The 22,440-nt window shown below is 36.6% G+C and overlaps 1 protein-coding gene across 5 annotated transcripts in view; it reads left to right on the top strand.

Moving 5' to 3' along the window:
- The window catches only part of RFX6 (regulatory factor X6), a 42,112-nt gene that overhangs the window by 13,510 nt on the left and 6,162 nt on the right, over window positions 1–22,440 (top strand). For 2 of the 5 annotated variants that reach the window (XM_080587170.1, XM_080587169.1), the window contains exons 5-16: window positions 1,212–1,289; window positions 4,946–4,973; window positions 9,833–9,940; window positions 12,441–12,518; window positions 12,606–12,719; window positions 13,908–13,957; window positions 14,760–14,919; window positions 15,739–15,883; window positions 17,141–17,250; window positions 19,288–19,405; window positions 20,474–20,596; window positions 21,988–22,197. In XM_080587170.1, the coding sequence (XP_080443296.1) occupies window positions 1,212–1,289; window positions 4,946–4,973; window positions 9,833–9,940; window positions 12,441–12,518; window positions 12,606–12,719; window positions 13,908–13,957; window positions 14,760–14,919; window positions 15,739–15,883; window positions 17,141–17,250; window positions 19,288–19,405; window positions 20,474–20,596; window positions 21,988–22,197 (1,322 nt within the window). The remainder of the gene's footprint in view (window positions 1–1,211; window positions 1,290–4,945; window positions 4,974–9,832; window positions 9,941–12,440; window positions 12,519–12,605; window positions 12,720–13,907; window positions 13,958–14,759; window positions 14,920–15,738; window positions 15,884–17,140; window positions 17,251–19,287; window positions 19,406–20,473; window positions 20,597–21,987; window positions 22,198–22,440) is intronic. The other 3 variants (XM_080587171.1, XM_080587172.1, XM_080587173.1) reach the window with 3 other exon arrangements.

Raw genomic sequence — 22,440 nt, 5'->3', positions numbered from 1 at the left:
AAAAGATTGTAAATTTTTATTTATTTTTGTTTTAAATGGGCATCACCAGGAACATCAGAGATGAGCTGAAAACTCACGTGTTCTATTAAACTATCGGCCAGAGGATTTGTGTCTTAAGAGTGAACTTTTATGCAAGTCTTTGAGATGTTTCAGTGAAATTAGTGCAATGATCTTGCAATGTACTCTCTGTATGTTATGCTTGGTTTGCAAGTAAGGTACTTCAACAGCAAGTGTTACTTTGAAGCAGTTCAGTTAAACCTACTGCCATGGTGTTTTCAAGATGACTTTAGTTAAAACCAAATGATCCTTAATATGCAGTCCATAACATTCTTAGACAAGTTTGGTTTAACTCCACTTTAAATGTACTTTGTTGAATTTATAAGACAGGGCCTATCACCCTTGATAGATGAACTCAAGCAAACTTTGCTATGACTGAAGAAGAAAGAGCTGCCCCCAGCTTGCTCTCCTGCCCTGCTCCTGGAGGTCACTTTTGTAGCAAAATCAGTGGAAAGCAGTATCTACAGCATAGCTAGTTTTCTTAGCACCAACCCACCCTCTTCAGTGTCTTTGGTTAAGGTGTTGTGCTCAGAAATGCAAAGGCTGAGCAGTAAACATGTTTCCTTCTTTCGTTTCTGTTTTTGGAGCAATAATCTCCAGGAGAGCAGTGAGGGAAACAATTGATGATAACTGCTTAAGCAACTAAATAATGCAGCAGTCAGTCAGCCTACAACCTGAGAGAAGAGTGGATGAATGAGATATTGACATTGCTAGTCACAGGAGGCTGAACACTAATTTATAGTGGAGAAAATTACTGGGGAGTTATTTTTAACTGAAAAGTGCTCTGTAGAACTCTAAACGTAACAGCGGTAAGCCTGATAGATTACACCTGATGGATCAAACCCTTGCAACAAACTGGACATAAAATGAAAGAGAAAGCATGTCAGGGAAAAGAGATATAACATGTTTCTGGGAGATTTGTTCTTCCAGCAACATTCTTGAAAGAGAGAAAATGTTTTAAATTTAAAGAAGATGCCAGCCTTGAATTTTGTATCAAATCGTGACAATACTGTTTTCTGAGACCAGATTTTTTCTATGCCAGTGAAAGGAATAAGTGGAAACCGGAAAGAAAAGCTTTCATGTAGCATTGAAAACCAATTTGACAGTTTGTTTTATGTCACACAGAAATAAAAACACCCCTCTTTTTTCCGCAGGTATCACTATTATGGAATTGGCATTAAAGAAAGCAGTGCATACTACCACTCTGTGTACTCTGGAAAAGGCTTAACCAGGTACAATAACATAGCATCTGAGACATAGCTTCTATCCCTACTTTAGAAAGATGGTCAGTGAAAATGTAACTTTAAACTTCCCTAACAAAGGTATTTATAGGACATTAATTGTTGTTGATACCAGAACTAATATTGCTGTATATGTCAGTGTCTGGCATTCACAGGTTTAGGCAGCAGTTTGCTCCCTAAAGACACTGATTTTAATTTAACAGCTTGATCTAGATCTCTTGTTTGTATCTTCCAGTATGGCCTCTTTGAAGTCAGAGTAGAGCTGCATCAGCTTACATCATAAGAGGATTTGTTAGTGTAAAGCAGCAAAACACGGTTTCCAGAACACTTGTCTCATTTTGTTTGCTTGTGTGTCACCCTCCAATTTCTTTCCCCAGGACAGCTTCCCATTATGAAACGTCCGGAGAACGGTGTGAAGCTGGCACCTGTGGGCAGGAGGGAGGGGTCAGTGTAGATTAATATTTACAGATCCTTTGACTGGCTAATATCAGTTTAAACCTAACCCAGGAAGCTCTAATTATATTTATTTAAGGGACAGCTAGCAGGATCAATACGTTACGATAGCTGCCTGTTGGTTTGCCAAAGATTAATAGTTCGTAAAACAAATGTCTCTGTTCACATATGGCTTGAATGATGGCTTTCATTGTCTACAGCAGTGTGCCTTTATAAGTGGGGACTCTGAGAAAGGAAAGGAATAAGGGACTTTATAAACACACACAGAAAATTCAGTTGCTGGCAGATTCAGGTTATACCCAAAGAGACTTTTCCCAAACAACGGGGCAAGTGTAAAAACTGAGGGTAATGTTGCCAGTAATGCTGAAAAGGTGGGATCTTTCTACTGCAGGACTTCAGGTATAAGACTAGAATATGCTATTTCTCTATCCATTATTTATCCAGAGCTGCAGAGGTGTTGCTGGTACACAGCTAGATGCAGTTCTTTCCATAATGCAACATTATCTTGAACAAATTGTTCATTTAATTGACTAAAACCAGTTATTTTCACTTAAAGGAATATAGCCACACTTAGTCCTCAGCTTTAGGTCAGCCAGTGCCCTTTTCTTGCAAAGATCTGTCCTTTCACAATCTAGCCATGATGAAGGCAAAGAAATTGGAGATTGTACAAAATTCCTCAGGGATGGATTTTCAATGGTATATCCTCACTTAAATATGTACATAGGTACTCCCCAAGATTTTCATGAGTACTTACTGTTCTGACAACCCCTATTTCAAATGAAAGATTCTTATGCACCTTTGAAAATCCCACACTCTACATATCTGTATCTTTAGGCAACTTATGCCAAATCCTCCAAAGGAATCACGTCTGGAAATTCCTAAAATTTAGGTAATTTTTTTCCCCAAGGAATGTACAGATTTCTCTAGTTGTCCCTACAATGAATGAGAAGTGCTTTAAAAATGACATCTGGAGAGATCAGAAAGTAGATAAGTCAGAAGAGCATCTAAGGTGCATCAGTAGCAGTCTCACACTGCGTAACAGCAATCTGATGTTGAAGAACTGAAGCCAATTTGAATCAATCCATCCCAGACATATAAACTGTAAGACCTACTTGGGAAGCTTGTTCTGAATACTGTGCTGCCCTGATTTCTGATACAGCCTTTATAAAATAGCTTTCTGGTGTACTGCTAGCATTTCTGTTACACTAAGCAAGGCAGAAAGAAATATGAGGAGAGGGACTAGATTCTCATCTTATGAACTGCTTATGGTTCACTAGTAAGGAACCTTTTAGTTGTGTTAGGACTTGTGCTCTCATGTTGGAGGTGTTGAATTTCCAGGGTCCAGCAGACACTAGCTAATTTAGAACAGAAGCTCACATGCTGACTTTGAACACTCTGGGCCATCACTGTGTTTGGATATGGCTATATGAAGACAATGATGCGGTAGCCTGGGTTTAATAACAGGCTTCTGGAGAAGAAAAGTCAGGTAGTGTAAGGATTCAAAATAGCGAGTGAATGTGCCAGTTGCTGGATGCTGGATATAATGATCCATCTTAACCTCTGCCCTTTGCCTGATATCTGTTCTAGTAGGTAAGCTATAAAAATGGTTTCTGAGTCAAACTGGGAGCAGAAATAGGCAGGGAAAATATATGATTTGATGATGGTATCAGATCACACCATGCCTACCAGCACAAATAAAGGCATATGGAGGTCTTTACCACAAGACTTGCATATTAGATAGCAGCTTGTCAAAAGATTAGAAGGGGCCTTGGTTTAGTTGCCTAAATATAGGCCTCTACTACCATTTCAGATTTAATTGTCATTCAAATATTGATATTTAGGTAATTGAGCTGAGCACAGTAGTCCTTAAAAGCATGGTTGTCAATGCCTGAATCTTTAAATTCTGCTGTAAATTGACCTCCTAGTTCCTTTAAATATCAAGCCTTGCAGTGTGAAAGGTCCATACCTAACACCAAAATTGTTGGTATACACATCATTTTGAGAAGCTAGAGATAGTGATTAAGGCTCTGGAAGAGTAATGCTAGCAGATGCTGTTTAGTGTTCTTATTGTACATTCTGCATACTTTATGCTGTACATGTGGAAATCCACAGTCCATAACAAAAACATTTAGCTGTGAAGCTAATTAGCAACTCGCAGTCAAACTGAGTTACACTTTTTTTCATGCTCATCTATCAACAAACCAGGAAATTCTGAAGGTAACTAACATATGATGAATCATCGCATGTTGTCCTGGGCAGGTGGAATTCCATAGTCCCTCAGCCTCTGATTGTCTTTTCTGTCAGCAGAGCATCAGAACAGTAGGAAATCACAATATTGCTGCTAATAATTATAAGACTTCATATCGCCCACAGTATCTTACCAGCTAGCAGAACAGGAAATAATGATCAAGCAAGCCGTAGTTATCTTGCACATCTATTTTTAGGATGATCCTTTAGAATCTCTATCCTTACACATCCTCTAGTGAAGAAGCTACAATTTAAAATGTGTGTTTTCTAATTTTTGCATTGAAGAGTTGCCTCATACTCCAATAACGTCATTTGGAATCTCTGAATTGGACTATTAATAGCACAGTCACAATACTGCAACGTATTTTTGACAGCTAATGAATCTTTCATCTCAGAAATTGATTTTGCCTACATCAGAATAATACTGTGGTGAAAGAGAGTGAAAGAGCATTACATTTTCTTCATTTTTCCAAGAAGTGTAAATTCCAGATTTTTTTTTCTATTCTGAGTTTTCTCATCTGTATCAAGAACATTATGAATTTCCTGGACTCAAGGACCTGCACTTATGGTCCCCTTCTGATATTTGCAAAGTTGCAAAGATTCAGAGAAAAATAACTGAAACTGAGTTTCGTACATTGTTTGGTCAATGATCTGAATCTTCATGTTTAAAATATATCTTTCAGCAGGTTTCCCTGATACCCTCAGGCACTTACATGCCAATGGCAGAAGTTAAGGAAAAAAACATCAATTTTATTCTTATTACATTTGGAGAATCATAGTCATTTTTCCAGTTGATCTATATTATATAACTATTTTATATGTATATATAGGTATGTATGTATGTGTATATGCTTGCATGTATGTGTGTGTATATATATGTGTGTATATATATATAAATACAAATGTTGTGCTTATGAAAAAGTAATTAAATACATTTATTTTCAAAGGTTCTCTGGAAGCAAGTTGAAGAATGAGGTAAGTGCTGTAGTCAGTTTCCTTTCACTTCTGTCATAATCAAAATAGTATTTGTGACCTGTGGTTTTGTTCACATTCATTTCTTTGAAAATTTCAGCAGTATTTCACATTAAAGATTAGACTGCATAACCCTTTTTCATGATCCTGAGTATTTGCTCTTCTAAATACTTTAAGAAAAATCAGATTAGAAGGCAGATTCCAGGGTTCATATTCCAACCTAGCTCCTCACAACTGCAGAAGTTTTTAACAGACCCTCCTACAAACAAAGGATCAGTGTCTAGCTTCTTAATTTTTTGCATCAATTAATTTTGTAGGACTTTTTGAGAATCTCTGGTCTGATTGGAAGTGAGAAAATGCTTTTAATAAACTGAACTTTATACCTTTTCACCAGCATTATATTTTAATATTTTTGGCTCTTCATAACATTTTACTATGATCCATCTTTATGCTGCTTTTGATTGCTAGACAGAACAAACAGCAACTCTATTCACTTTTGATCAGCCTTATAGCCTTTCACTGTACTTCACATTTTAATTTAGTTCTAGGAAAAAAAAAAAAAAAAAGTTTTGTAAAAGGCTTGTCTCCAATTTCTATCAGAAATATCCCTTCTGTTGAATCGTAGAACTGTGTGTGTTTGTTTCACAAATAACTTACAGTTTCACTACTTTACCCTCTGGGACAGTCACTGTCATTCTAGTCATATTTGTACTAGAAAATGACAGATTCTTGCGCTTCCTATATTAATAGATAGGGATTGCTCACAGGATTGTTCTTTGGCACTGAGTTCAACTGCAATGTATAGCCTTTATCAATACTATTAAACTCCTAATCCTACAAAACAACATAGTCACATCTCAGACACAATGCCAAGGAGAAAAGCCCCTAGCATGCAGTAGCTGTTGAAGCGTGTCTGATAGTTGTTGGCAAGAGCCAAAACAAGGCCAGGAATAATAGTGAATAATACCATTCCAATATTGTCTGGGAACATTTCCTGACTCCATTTAATTTACCAGATTAAATATAGCCTCTGTGATCAACTGATACACAACTGGTTTTCTCCTTTTTCATTTCCAGATAAGCAATTCCTAGCTGATAGCAGAAATTCTTATTGGTCCCTGAGAGTGTAGCTTTACTTTATTGATTTTCACCCCCTTTATTGCCATTATCTCAAAGCCATCCAGGTCTTTCTACATGACCTCTTGGTCTTCCTCTTTACTGATGATTTCATTAGCTCATGTCAGCAAATTTAATCTATGAAATATTCAATGCCATCAGTCCCAAGTCTGATCTTTGAGAATCTTTACTTCAATTCCTTTTCAGCCCAGAATTTTCACTGTCAACACAACATGTTAGCATTACAGCTAGAGTCAGTTTCTTAAACATTTTACATTCTTCTACTAATCCCTATTCTCACCAGCATAACTAATCATTTCCCATGGTGACACCACGTCAATTATTTTAGTGAGGTTCCAGATTAGATCTGCTCTATTTTCCCCATTCAGATAATCAGCTATCTTATCCAAAAACAAGATAGTGCTATGCTGGGGATATCCCCAACATATTCAAGGATTTATGAGCACTGCTAAAACATTCGTTCTTTCAGGATTGGAGGATGAAAATTTCTGGTTCCCTTGGCATAAATGAATGAATACACACATTCCTTCCATCTCAGATATGGAATTCTCAATCTATTGGGAACTCACAGTCCCATAAACCTGTCTTGCTTCTGCCCCAAAGTTCAATGCGTTGGTCCTCCCAGAAAAAGAATCACAAGGAAGTCAGTGGAAATAAATGACAAAAGACATACCAGTGTGAGGTTTCATTTGTGTGGTTTTATGTTATCTGAAATTGCTCAGACAGGTCTTAAGAGAAAAACAGGCTTCTGTGGTCAAAACTGAATTTCAGTAATGTCAGTTTACTAAAAATTTGGCAAGATGCTTTCCATTAAATTGAATAGGTGATATATCTTTATTCATTTGCTTGAAAGCACATGCAATTAGGTATTCCAGAAAGATTTACAATGATTGCATAAGGTATAATTCCCAGTAAGAACATAAAGACATTGAAAAGATGTTAAAGTACTGATTGTCTAAATATACTGAGTAAATGGCATTTGAATGAACACTTATTGAGTGCCAGGGACACTGTTTACTTCTGGTATGTTTTATCACGTTTTCTAGTATTCTCTCTGTAGGGGGAGATATCAGCAAATTCTTTTATCTAAACCAGTTAGTGCACCATTAGAGTCTGCATGGTTAATTAGGCAGATAATATTACTGTCATTATCTTAATGTTAAATGGCCATTAGAAACAGATGGCATTAAATTGAAAGGCAAGTGGCAGTGGGTTAAAATATTAAGCCTAGAGCTGAGGCACAGTCATATAAGTCCATTAGCAAGGTACAAAACATTGCAAATTATCTTCTTTTAAACCACCCACCACCATCACTGCCTTCTTTTAAAAGAACTAATCTCTTTTAATCAGACATTTTCATATATTTAATGGGTAATTACATCATAAAGTAATTGAAATTACTCCTATTATTAAACAAAACAAAACGAAACTCCTGATACTTATAGGCAATTACAAAACTGCAAAAGTATTGATGTGAAGAAGTACTTATGTTTAAATTTCTCTAATTTCTTTGACTTAGAGTGTATATGTATTTGGATAGTAGATAGCACAGGCAAAGTTTTTTTATGTAATATAAGTACTCATTCTTGGCTATCTGTTTTGGTAGACATTCCACCCTATAAAAATAGGGGATAATATATATGTTGAATAAACCAGGTACAGCTATAGTTTTCTGAATACAGTATTTGAGATAATTTCACATGAAACTGGCCTCCAATTGGTGAGTTTTTGGGAAAATATTCTCTTTTGCACTTCTTTATGCTATATTTATCTATATACCTATTATTCCCAGTTAAGTCAAATCTGACTGTATGTAAAAGGGTAGCGAAATACCACTTCAAGTACTATTCAAATGTCTAGGGCATGGACATAAATTCCTTCCATTAGTACAAAAGGAATCTGTGTAGAAGTAGTGGATTTACTGCAGGAATATGCAGTAGGCATGCTCAAGCCCCTATGCAAGGCCTTGACATGAGGACTGGGTGGACTGAAGTGGAACAAAGGGTTTCAGCCAAATAGTCTTTGGATTTGAATGCAATCCTATGAGAATAAGCACGATTCATTCAGTAAAGACAGCATGATAGTACAGATTTCATTGCTTCTCTTGAGGATGAGGGTTTCATCTTATATTGTTTTAGAGCTTAATAAGCATAATGTGGTATGCATTATTAATATAAGCATAGTAACATTATATCACTACAGAATATGACTTTTCTACTTTGTGGAGAAAAAGACCAAACCAGATTCTGTGAGAGTATTGTTACAAACCTAAACAAAGATTGATTTATCTTATATTGCTTCTGGTTAGTAAATGCATGTACAAAGTGGCTGTTGTTTCATCCTTTGTAAATCTCATCTCTCCAAAGGCTCACATCTAACTATTCAAGATGTTTTCTCAGTCTGTAACTAGTACAAAATGTGTTTATGATATTTCAGAAGTTACAAGCCAAAGAGGCTAGAGAGGTGACCTCTAAGAACTGCAAGGAACTCTCAGATCAGCAGAATTTAATATAATTCAAGAAAAGTTTGTCTTGTCTCCAGGTCAGTGTTGACAGTGCATCAGTAAAGTAGCTAGAGAACATGAAACCTCTGGGAATACTATTGTTACTGAGATATAAAACTGAGATCATATTGTTAATAACCCCCCTTTCTTTTTTATTTCTGTTGTTGTTAAAGAGTTAGCCCTAGCAAAATAATATATTCCTTTCCTGTAAGTCCCTTTGAAACTGCATTTCCTCTTTCCAGGCTCAGTCTATGACCTCTGACTTGGAACTTCAGGACTGAGTTGCTGTACAGGGCTCTTTCTATTGTGTAGATCTGTGACTGTATGTGCCTGTACTACCCAGCACAGTTTTATTCTGTCCTTATGGACAAAAATGTTCACAGAACCAAGTCTAGTGTCTCTGAGGTGAATGGCCAAACTTTCTGTCATTTCAACAGATAATGAGGAAGCCAGCTAAAATCAGCATCATGCCCCAGGAGGGCATGCAGCTCAGGATCCTGCCTTTTTTTCCTACAAAGCTCTTGGTACATATGTTTATGTGTATCTATTTCAATACAGTAGGAGACAGAACTGGAAGATATTTTCTGGGGCTTCACATCAAGTCTTCCACAATCACAGATACCTATATAATAAATACATCATTCAGAAGTGTCCATAGGCCCTACATGCCATCACACCTATAATGCCATAAAATATTATCAAATTTTATGATAAACGAAAATAGTGGTTATTGTAGTAAAACAGCAGAACCCACTATTGTAATGCTATCAGAGAGGGAAGAGAGCAGATGAAATCAATAATACTACCAGTACCCTATATCCTTGCACAAGAAAGATACATATTCAGTAAAACTTAGGGTTGCTCTGAGGATGTCACAAGCCTTTACTGTAGAGGAGAGTAACAGATTATATTCTACTTTAGCTTTTAAACACAGGCTAACTTCAAAGCTTGTAGAATTCCATGAAGTAATGTGTCTCGAAGGCTGCGTCATTCTGAAAATTCAAATTGGTAGAATTTAGATCTAGGGGCACGTCCTTAATTGCTTTTCTGAGCAGAAATCCAGATCTGGATAAGTATCATTATTTTGAAGGATGATCTGAATGTAAATATTCTGGAATGTTGAGAGACTCTTTAGGTAATATACAAATTCAGCAGAAATTGTTTGACTCAGCTAAAGCTGTATTAAGTACTTCAATGCTACTGTTTTTCCCTCACATTTCAGGGTGGTTTCACTCGGAAATATTCTCTGAGTTCCAAAACTGGAACTCTCCTCCCAGAGTTTCCAAGTGCTCAACATCTTTTGCTTCAGGGGTGCATTTCTAAAGACAAGGTAAAATATGAGCTACTTCTCTTCTAACTTACAGATCAAAAATTGCCACAGAATGTTTCTTCATATCTTAGCCTTTGAGGTATTGACATGAAAGAGCCAGAAATGTCCACAATCAAACAGAGGTGACTGATTTATAGAGGGGGCAAACCTTTACTAACACCGATTAACTGGCTCTCCACTGGAAAGGTGGTTGAATTATTTACCTATTAACTGACCTAGTATTTTACAAACTGATGGTATGTAAGACAGGGAGAGCTAAACAAACAAATAACTCAGAGTTGTATTCATTCCAAATGCCTTTGGATTTAAGGTAAATTTTGTTCTGATTAGATCAGAACAAATAATTCACAACAAATAATTGGATGAACTTTACACTCATTCATTAATTGTTTGAAAATAATCAGTGAAAATCTGACTATATGGGATTTTGGGGATTATCCTAAGGGTTAGTTAGAAGTATTTCTGTAGTATGTTTTATGTCTAACTGATTGCATGTGTGTTAAGTCTGTGTTATATTTCTGATCTGCTAAATTACTGAACTGTGCTAGACATCTTTCTGGTACAAATTGTGAACTCTCTAGCTTAAACAACAGTATGGGTCCTGATGGTGGTTGTCTTGAGATACGTTGCTTTAATGATTTTTGTTTTATAAGCCATACATTGCTTTTAAGTTTGTTCTGTAAAAGTAGTGAAGCCTGGGGTTCCTGATGTGAAGAACTAAACAAAAGGAGCCATCTGTAGAACACAGATCTTAGGTGGAAATCTTACAGGTTCTAAAGAAAGCCCAAGAACTGGTGTCCTCAGTAGTGTACATCACCTGCTGCAGTAGACTCCATTAGTGAATTGACATCTCTCATATATACAGTGTTCTTGTAACATGTAAATCTGAGGAGAATTTGAGGTTCCTTACAGATCCAATACAACACTGTAAGAAAAACTGGATTTTACCACACCAACAATGAACAAAAAGATAAAACTCATTTTGTCTTCATTTTGAATTGGCAGTGTGCATTTGCTCTGGTGTTGGGACCAGGTGACCCAAGGGCCCAAGAGGGCCCGTTGTAGGTGACTTCCTCTGGGAACAGACTCCTGGAGTTACAAGGATGATGGGGGAAGAGATATGAATTTACGTGTGTGTCTTCCTCTTTCTCTCTCCTTTTTCCTCATTCCTTGTTCTTACTTCCCGTTTTCTTTCTCTATTGACTTTCCCCTCACTCAGCTTATCTGGCCAAGAGTTATTGAACTCTCTCCTGCAGTTCACACTGTTATCCCTTCACTTACTGTCCCATCACTCAGTCCCCTAAATTAAGATTCATCCAAAATAATATGATTACAACAATATTTAAAGCTCTGACAGAGGACAAAAGTTAAATGACATTTACAAGTCTTTAAAGTCAAGGAAATGCCTAAGTGAACTTTAGATACTCTGTTGAAGCACCACACATGAAGTTAGACTCCTTCATTAAAGGTCTTAAAAATTGTATGCAGCTGAATTTGCTGGAGATTGCGTAAATGTATCAGTCTGCGCTAAAACAAATTGATAGTTTCTGCATTTTATGTTTCTGAAGAAAATAACCCAAAACTCAAATTTTCAACAAACCCTTAAAAAAAAAAAAAAAAGCCTCATAATGTTCTTGAATCTCAGCCTTTGCCACTCTTTTTCAAAGACATGTAGCTACAAAAGGAGTTGTGAAAGTCAGGAAAGTACATTCCAAAGAAATCTGTATGTGAGACCTATTGAAATAAAGCTGTACTAAATTCATTCAAAACCTGGGACTGGTTTGCTGGGGAAGTTCACAAGCTGTAACAAAACTTTTCATGATTCTAGACAGTAAGAATGGTTTTGCTAGCATCCATCTTTCTTTCCTTCAAATATTTTACAAAACTCTTGTTTTGTAATTTACTACAAATCTTAAGATTTATGGTAATATTTTACAAACTCTTGTAATATCTCTGCAGGGTTATTAAAATAAGGGAACACTCCACTCAGATAAATTAGCCTGATGAGATGAAAAGGAGTTCTGCTTTTTAAAGTTCAGTTCATGTAAGGCAGCGATTAAACTTTGACCAAATGACTGGCAGCTATTTTCTCATTTGTCCAACTAGATGATGTTTCAGAACACTCATAGACGCCTATAGTAGCCTAATGATTAACTTGCACTACTCTTTAGGATTAATCTTAGCTTTCAGAAAGTGAATTTACCTTGCCATCTGACTGGCTAATCTAGCTATTGTCTTACTTTGATATCCACATGTTCACATTGTATACAGGATTCAAATGCTACAGTTCTGACAGTAACATTGAGACTTAGAGATGTGGATAAAAAAGAGAGTTGAATGATGTCATCACTTCAAGATATACAGACTCTACTTGTAATTATGCATTGTAATACAGTTTATTTTGTATGTTTAAATTCTAGCTACAGAAAGCTACAGATCACTATAGCAAGAAAGGAGAGAGAGCTAAGAAACTGTTTAATCTTTCTTTCTTCCAAAATAGGTAGATACTCTTATCATGATGTACAAAACACACTGTCAGTGTGTCCTTGACAATGCAATTAATGGGAACTTTGAAGAGGTAAGTTTGTTTGAATACACATTCTTGGTATATATGCACAGGCAGACAAGAAAGCATTGTTTATGTCCATGATTCTTGTTCTTTTAGATTCAGCATTTCTTATTACATTTTTGGCAAGGAATGCCTGACCATCTTCTTCCCCTGCTCGAAAATCCTATCATTGTTGACATCTTCTGCGTTTGTGACTCAATTCTGTATAAGGTAAGTTAGGTATTTAGTTCAATGGATAATCTCAGCCATAGTATAGCTTTTGCTTGTGCAAAAATAATATCAAAGAATATCAGGATGCCCCGCTATATAGTTAGAAAGATTGTCATACCCTCTATAACACGTTTGACAACTACCTGTCAATGGGAGGAAATAATTAATGGCTTAATAAAAAACACCAAGCAGTCAAAGGAAGAGACTTGAGGCTGTTTAGCACCTACTACCTTATTGTCATACATTTGTCATTCTTTAATGTACAAAAACAGGGGAAAAATACACAAAGGAAGAAAACAGGTATGTCTTAGAAACATATCAAGCTATAAAGTAAGAAGGTGATTAGCACTGAAGATCATAATTACTACCCTGGAGATGAGTCATTAAACCTCATTTACTTGTAGAGGTTATATTGTACCTTGTGTTTATGAGGCTTTTCCTGCTATAAACCTGATGTCCCAGTAGATCAATACTAACTCTACTTGTAATAAATATGTAAAGTGACAGAAGAAGAAATACTACAGGAGCCCAAATTAGAAAACTGATAAGGTAGAATTACTCAAAGATCATAAATCTATCATTCTCTCTCTTGTCCATCTCACCATTTCTCACTCATAATCATGTTAGATATTCTTGGCAGCACAGCTGCCAGAAAGGAGGAGGAGTACTACTGTGGTTTTATCAAAGTGTTTGCATTACTGGTGGAAAGAGATTTTTGGAATATAGTCCAACAACTTTGTCCCCTGCAATAAAATGCCCCAGGAGGCAGGCCAGTTGGCAGAGTCTTTTTGCCAACACAGTTCCTCACCACACTTAGCCATAAGAGATTTATCCTAAACCCTGAACACCTTCAGTGCCACATGCAGTATGGTAAAAGAAAGAGTCAAACAGCTCTTGAGAACTTGGAAGGTTACTCTACTGTAAGACAGGAGTGATAACACTTTATTGTTTTACTAGCATGCTGCAAAGAGGCATATATTAGGAATGGGAGATATCTAGGTATATGATAAATATATATAATACATATGTTCCTATCTAATAGTGTTGGGAGAAATCTAGACAGTAGGTTGAATGGCTTTATTCTGTATAAACTCCCTGTCCTTATCACTTTATAATCTAAGTAGATAAGACATGAATGAATAAATGGCCAATGGAAGCTTGATATCATTTTCTGTTACCTTTTTGAAGGTCCTTACAGATGTACTCATCCCTGCAACGATGCAAGAAATGCCAGAAAGGTAGGTATAATAACTCTATATTCTGATTGCTAGGCATGTTCCAGGAAAATATAGAGTAAATAGAAATTATATATCCTAGAGAAATTTTCTCACAATATTTATGTTCATTTTTATAACAGTTGAATGTGTATGACAAAATACGATCAGCTTTGAGGACAGCTATAGAAGTAGAATGGCCTTAAAATGATAGACACTATTTTAATGTCCTGTTTCAGTGTCTCGTTGAATATCTTGAAATATGTTTCTTCTACACTAAAACCCTAGGAGAGGCCCTATCCCCCTCCCCCCCCCCCCAAAAAAAAAATGCTTACATTGTATAAAGGTGTTTTTTTAAGATACTTTTCAGGTTTATGTCCTATGCATCATCATGATATCTAAGCTTTATTTTCAGCAAGATATTAATAAGAGGATTGTTATAAATTACCTCTGAATCTTCTCACTTTTCCTTTTTCTTGGAGGTTGTCATGTTTGGAGTTTTATGTCTAAGACTTCAAGCTTCAGATATCTCTAAAAGTTATTGGATTTCTTATGGTTTATTCTTAATACTAGTGGTTTTCAACCTATTTCAATTGACAGGTGGCTTACTTTTTTTTTTTTCTCAGAGGGGGGTACATATCAAAATATAGTCAGTTTTAGCATTATGATGATCAGACATCTGTTTCCTTTCAGGATTACCTGAGGAATAATTCACAGATCTGTCCAGGAGTCTGTGAATCACAGACTGAAAACCTTTTTTTTTTTTTTTTAATTAATGCAAGACAGTTTTTATTGATGTTTCTCTAAAACACATTTTTTGCTGTAGTTTACTGGCAGATATAAGAAATTTTGCAAAAAACTGGGAACAGTGGGTTGTTTCTTCTTTGGAAAATCTACCAGAAATCCTGACAGATAAGAAATTGCCTATTGCACGAAGATTTGTTTCCTCCCTGAAACGGCAGACATCATTCTTACACCTAGCACAGGTAAAGAGAATAAGACTTATACATCAGAAAATTGACAATTACATTCAGTTCGTCTTGCTGGCTAGGAGATGTAATGCCTCAAGTTTTAATCAATATTTCCATGAAAGACTTGCATCTTGTAGTTTTCAGCACGTAAGAAAGAAGAGGACAGAAATAGATCTTATCAAGACGTTCTGAACTTCAAAAGAAGTAGTAGAAAAGAGAGGAAAAAGAGGGGAAAGACCATGGTTATAGTGAATTACCATCATGGGAACTTTAGGCAATCATATGATAAAGTGGAATTTTTGGTATTTGTTCTAGTTCTAAATGGGAAAATATCACATAATCCTTCATGCCTAGCAAAGTTTCACTGTCTTGCCCATGATGTGAACTTACCTCTTTTGGAGTCTGACTGAAAGGAATGTAAGTGATAGGTAGCTGAGTGCTCCAATGCTAAGTTGGCAGGATATGAGTGTCTGCAATTGGGAGACACCTCCATAGGATGGTTTGTTAGATTGTAGAAAAGGAAACAGTACCTTTCTGGGAGCTTAAATGCTAGCAGCTTGGGCTTTTGAGAGTGCAGCCCTCATGAATAGCTGTAGATACACTATGTATTCACCTTGAGTTAGTTTTCTGTTGTATAAATAGTAAGACAGACTTGTGGGTGACATTGTGAAAATGAGCTGAAAGGAAGGCACATTAGAAGAGCATTAGAATTCTAATTGAAGAGAAACATTATCACATTTGACCTATAAAAAACAACCATGAAAAGACAGCTCGTGATTCTTCTCTGAGAATTCTTTCAGGCTTCTCAGCATTTTACCTTGTTTTCTCTTACAGATTGCTCGGCCAGCCCTGTTTGATCAGCACGTGGTGAATTCCATGGTGTCGGATATTGAAAAAGTTGATTTGAATAGTATTGGCTCTCAGGCACTCCTTGCAGTCTCAGGGAGCACAGATTCTGATGGGGAAGTCTACAGTGAATGTAAGTCCATGGTGATATATTTGTAACATTAAAAGAAATCTACTCTTTCATTCCTTGCCATGCTAGTCTACTTGGAGATGGACTGAGAAAAGGCACAGTGACACTGCATTTCCTGATCTAGCTCAGTGTTAACATTAGTTTAAGAAAACCAATTTTTTGCCCTAGTATGTCCTACAAAAATGGAAGCTTGCACTGGGAAGTCATCCGGGGTAGAAGATTTTAAACAGTTGTTGAAAAAATAATTTTCATGTCAGTTGCTAATTGTAACAAAATCCCTTTTGAAGTTTTGTCTTGATCATGTGGGGATATTAGCAGAGATTCTCGAAAAAAAGTCTCAAAAGTTGACAGTAATTATAGCTTAATTGAATGGATACTTGAGCTAGTTTACTTTTTTGGTTTTGTTTTTGGCTGAAAGTTGACCTTTAAAAAAACATACAATTATCTATAAACTGTAACAGCCATTTTCATAGACAAAATAGAATGGAGTAAAGTAAGAATTCTGAGGGTGTTATTTTTTTTACATGTTGCTATACATAGCTATTTTGGGGAAAAAAAAAAAGAATTAGCTGTCTTCTTTTTTGAAAATATAACTTTGTCATAGGAAGCATGATGATCAGAGTTTGGGGAGCTGAAAGAAGAGCAATAATAATGTGTCGTCTTCTAAGGACTGTTACATTGATCATAAAAGTTTGTTCTCTTAAATAATGGTTCACAATCCTATTCACATTTTAATTTGAGTAGTCCACTTCCTATTTCTTCTGTAATTGTTTTCTATTTTTCTCTTCTGCCACATCAGCTAAGAAAAGAAAAGGCAAAATAACCAGTCATACAGGCACTCTCTCCCAAATGGGAAGTAGGGAAGTTAACTTTACCTTATATTGTGAGAAATTTGTAAAACATAAGGGAAACCATAAGACAGTGTACACGTCAGCCACATCACAGATAAATCTGTTCTGCTAAACTTAGTAACAGATAAGTTTTCAAGGCTGAACCTAAAAATGCATGGGAAATAGCAGTGTTTTTTTTTCTTTTATCTTCTTGTAAAATTATACTGTATGACTGTAGTTTAAAATAATTAAAATATGTATGTGTGATAGATGTGTGTCTCCTTACTTTGCTGAATAATTGCTCATTTCTTCACTGCTCTAATTCTTTGCCTTTCCTTTCCATGCTACAATATTGTCATATGGCTGGTGAGTGGCTTTTTCTCATGTTCAGAATAGCATGCAATGATATGTTCTCCTTTTTACGTGGTAGATGACTCTATTACAGTGTTCCAAGAACTGAAGGACCTTCTAAAGAAGAATGCCACTGTGGAATCATTTATTGAATGGTTGGATACTGTGGTTGAGCAAAGGGTTATCAAGGTACCTGTCAAATATTCTGCTTGACTCGAGACCAAATCCTACTCCCCTTATTCTTGATACAGTCCTTTAACTATGCAGTCCCACTAACTTCCTATGTGAGACTGTCATTTCTGCTTCTATATCCTCATTGTGACCAGGGTGTTCTTCACTTGGTGTGAAAGTGAAGATTATTGATTAATCATGTTGAGTGCTGTTGAAAAAACTAAGTCAGTGAAAAAACTATGTTTGTGAAAAAACTACCTATCTTAACTAAAACATGAAAGTCAGCACTGTCATAAGCTCTACACGGAAAAAAAATAACTTATCTGTGCATGCATGCAGAATCAGAGGGGTATTGCCCAGTGAATAAGGTGAGCCAAAGTTGTCCTTTAGAGAAGCAGACTTTTCCTTCGTATTATTCAGATGGTACTGCATGTGGTATAGGTTAGTGCAGCAGATGGATTCAAAAGTAGCTAACCTGCAGCAGGATTTGTACAGACTAAGATGAAAGATAGAGTTTTATAGCTTTATAAGGTGCTTAACTTGGTAATTGAGGCTTTTGGTGGGATTTTTTCCCTGATTTACAAGATGCTTTCTAATCACAAGTATTTTATATAGATGTAGTTATGAATGATCACACTATGGTTCAGAACAAAGTGAGTTCTCAATTATATCTCAAGGAAGAGATATTAACCCAATTTGAGACACTAATTAATGTAAATTAGCAGAAAGAAATGTTACACGTGATATTGCTTACTACTAGCTCTAAAGACTGGTCTTCCCATAAGGTCCTGTTCTGTCTGGAAATGAAATGTTATCTTGTCTATCGTTTTAGGGACCATCTTGGTATGAATGGGTGCAAGAGGCAGAGGCAATGCAGTTAGCTTTGACTGGCTTGCAGAAGAGTTCTTCTGCCACTTACAGAAGTGGGCATGTCATTTTCCCTTTCTTCACCTGTTTTCCCAAATTTCAGTGGGACAGTCATATCTTCTTTCTTTCTAAAACAGTCTGATTTTACTACTATTTACTGTCATATGTTAGCAGGACAATGAGGTGCTTTGGGTGCGTCAGGGCAACTAAACCCAACCAAGTCTTTACATGCACTTGCCTAGACACAAAACTCCCAGTGAAGCTGAGCAATCGCAGCTTGCTTTAGAACTGAATGATTACAGTCTAGAATTGATTCCACAATTTTAAAACACAATTCTGAATAAACAGACCAGGCAGAAACATTGAAGTACTCTCCCATTCAGCATCCTCTATTTAGTACTGTAATTATTAAAGTTAACACATATGTTTCCTAGCATTGTTTTCCTGTATTTAGGGGTAAGAAATACCAGCAAGTCCTGAGTCTAGATCTATTAAGCAAGAGCTAATCATTTACAGAACATATAATCCTTCCGTTGCTATCTGTGTAAAGTGTTGTTACTATAAAAACACAATAGCTTCTTTCTGCTTGCTGCTTGAGAAAGCAACAGGGCATACTATTACCACATGAACAAACCACAGCCAGAACAAAGTGACAGTATGAAGTGAGCAACTTTAAAAGCTTCAGTGTTACAATAGTAAACACACCAGTTTCTGAGAGAAAGTCTGGCAGGTATTATACAGATTATAATAAATTACAGAGACTAATTTGTGTTCCCTGTTTATGTGGAATAACATGGCACTAGAGGGTGATTTTTTGTTGTCATTGCTTTCTTTTTGCTCTGTATACATGTATATTTACAGAACAATTTGCCGTCTTCAGTATTAGAATACAAGCTAATTTATATGTCTTCAGAGCACAGCCAGAACCCAAGTGGTAAACAGTTTGCTTCATCTAACATGGTCAGAGCTCTACTCTGTTTGCATTGTAAAGAGTGAATGCTGCTGTTTATCACTTTAGGACATGCGTTCTGAAAACAGTTTGATTCAGGCAGCTTGATCCACTCTACCACATTAGCCTGAGTCAAGGACTCCTTGAACTCTCAAGAATATTCAGTTCTCCTTTATCCTCTCCTGTGTGTAGAAAGCAAGTTAGCATACCTACAATATTTTACTACTTCTGTCTTTCAGGCAAGCAAGCAAAATGGGAGGTCATTAAAGAAGAGGGCTCAAGACTTTCTTCTAAAATGGAGTTTTTTCGGTGCTCGAGTGATGCATAACCTAACTCTAAACAACGCATCAAGTTTTGGTACCTGGACTTTGTAAAAACACTCATATTTTGTACATAAGTGCTGGCATTTATCTACCTTCCACTACTTCCTCAGCAGAGAAGCCTGTCATAGTCTAAAGATTCTTTGATCAAAGCCACAAATACTCTGTAATGTGCTTTTCAAACTAACATTTTACAGTAAATGGTACCAGTAACTTATTGGTGATCTGTGTCACATGTTCATTTTCTGAAGGTATTTTTCTCTTGAATTGCTGTTTGATACTGCTTTGCCATTTAAGAGCTAGAAGCTGTTTCTTTTGATATGCCACTGGAGCTGTAACTATGTATCTCAGTAGGAGACTGAAGATTTAAATTATTAGTTCTACATGTGGACCAGTTTGGGAAGGGTTTGTTTTCATAATAGCACAATGAATTTGGTAGGTCGCTAGTGTTATTTAATTCTGGGTTCAGCAGACATTCAATTCAACAGTATCTGTGGTTTTAAAAATTAAGGTTCACAGGTCCATCTTTAGAAATGTTTGGTCTGGGGAATTCTCAGAATATTTTATAAAATAGAAAATGTTAGAGCAAATTAAATCCATTTTAAATCCAGTACATCATTTCTCAACTTGTCTTTGTAGTAGTAGGTACATCATTTTCTAAAATTCAGAGGCTATTTGAAATAGCTGTAAGGACAGACACATTTTTAATGTCATATATCCTTGAAATGAGGTCAAAGACTTCACCAGTTATTGTCTGGTTATTTAGCACAAGGCAAACAGAAATAGAGCGGAGGCATTCTAGCAGACTTCAGCCTTATCTAGCTCCACTGTGTGCCCTCTTCAAGAATAAAGCATGTCTCACTTTCATCAGTATTTTTCTTTGATGTAATTAGTGGTCAAATAGCCTACAGGACAGTAAACAATTGAGCTAGGTGGGCCAGTGCAAAGAGAGATTAGAGCTAGAAGTTAGGCACTATTCCTTGTTGGTCTTGCCAGGTCATTTAAAGTCCACAATTATTTGTTTGTTTCACCAGCTTCTTGTAGAGTGGTGAGAGATGGTCACAAAGATAACTCAGCTACTCTCTCTCTCTTTCTCCTCCAAAAGGTTCTTTTCATTTGGTCCGCATGCTACTAGATGAGTACATCCTGCTTGCCATGGAGACACAGTTCAACAATGACAAGGAACAAGAACTCCAGAATCTACTGGACAAATACATGAAGAATTTAGGTAACTAGACCTTGTTTCTTTTGAACGTGTTCCTGCATTTTTAGAATTTTGCATATTTGTTGAACTTTAAGCAAAAGCAGACTTACAGTCTTCTGAAGGTGTAGTTCTATGTGACATTGTCAAATCCACCTGAAAAGGCTGTGAACATTCACTCAGCAATTTATTCCCACTGTCAACCATGGTTCACTTAATAATGTTTTGTGGGAATGTGAATACACAGGATCACTGAAGTGATCTTGGATGCTTCAAACAGTTTTGTGGATGCAACCGAAGGACCACAATCTGCAGTGTGAAAAGAAGTAAAATTGCAGAGAGAGCAGGAATTCCCAATCCAGTTTTTCTGCCAAAGCTGAAATATGTAATTACACCTTGAACTAGGAATGTATTAAATGTTAACAAAATGTGAATGGGCCTGCAAGATTGGAACACAAGTTGGAACCCTACTTAGCATCTGACTGAAGTATTACTATATGGAAAAGAAATAAAAAGAGCTTAAAATAGTATCCTGTATATTTTCCAGCTACCAGGCTTCTTCAGAATTATACAGTTTGAAGACACATGCTCCAGGTCTTTTATAAGAAATGGATCAAATTCTGGTTCAAGTTAATCCCCAAAATGCAATGGAACTCCACTGGGCTCTGTTGAATTATTTTTGATTGACATTAACATCTGTAATCAGTTCTTAAGTCTTTGGTTGTTATTACTCTAAATCTGCACTTTGCTGCAAGAAACTTGCATAGAATTTATCTGAGAGTAGATGGATGCACTTTTTCTTTTAAATCATCCTTCAGGAAATGCCTTGTCCCATGTAGCAATTGCCTTCTCCTTGAACACTTAGGTGAAGTCCTTGAAACCATAGGTGAAGTTACGGTTTCCACTGGAAAATACCAAAAGTTCCACTGACTTTATCAGTAGTCTGCAGAAAACTGAAGAACAACCGAGTATAACAAATGCTTTTTTCTATATGTCTGTATGAAAACAGACAGACTTTCTGTCATTCTAAAACTCCCATTGTTGATTCTTCAGGCTGAAGTATCATGAGCCTTAATGTAATTTGCTTGACTTCATTGCTGACATTTATTACAAGGAAATAAATCTAATCCATGTCTTTACTATGATGACTTCAGTAAGGAACTGATAACACCATCAGCATCTATTTTGTAGATCTGTGGTCACAGAATACAATTCAGACAGTTCGTCTGGGAAGATCAAGAGTAGAGCATATTTGTTTTCAACTGCATGCAAAAGATGGAGGCTTCGCTGGGTTTTAAAATAAGCAACCAAAGTCATGAACAGATCAGGCAGCTCATGTGCTGCCTATATACTAGTGTTGAATTTATGTGCAATGAGCACTCATAACAGCCACCAACAGTTTTCACTTACTCTTCCAGATGCAAGCAAAGCCACCTTTACTGCATCACCCAGCTCTTGCTTCCTAGCAAATCGTAACAAAGCTGCTCCTCTGACCAGTGACACTTCAGTCAAAAATGAGTGCCTAGCAGAGCAAACCTATGTGTCCTTGTCAGCTAGCCAGCCCAGCAGTGTACCTTCTGGTCTGAATCCCTTTGCCACAGCAGACAGTGAAAATATGCAGCTGACAGGTATGTATCTGTTCTCCTAGTCTCTCCTATTTGCTTGTTACTCTTTCAATCCACGGCATCACATTACTGTAAGAGTAAAAATGACCATATGTATTTATGAGGACCTCTGGTAAATAACATTTCGTAAGCTCATCTTCTGCGCTGATTCATGGAAGGGGACAACTGTAGAGCCCTGCCAGTAAGAGATCCTCTTGGTACAATGGTAAAAATACCCTACATGTCATGGCTTGATGAGGTTCTTGT

Source organism: Anser brachyrhynchus, assembly GCF_964034855.1.
Source record: "Anser brachyrhynchus genome assembly, chromosome: 3".
In the NCBI taxonomy this organism is placed as follows: Eukaryota; Metazoa; Chordata; class Aves; order Anseriformes; family Anatidae; genus Anser; species Anser brachyrhynchus.
Note: the sequence above shows the minus strand (reverse complement) of the source record. Positions and strands in the feature narration are given on the sequence as shown.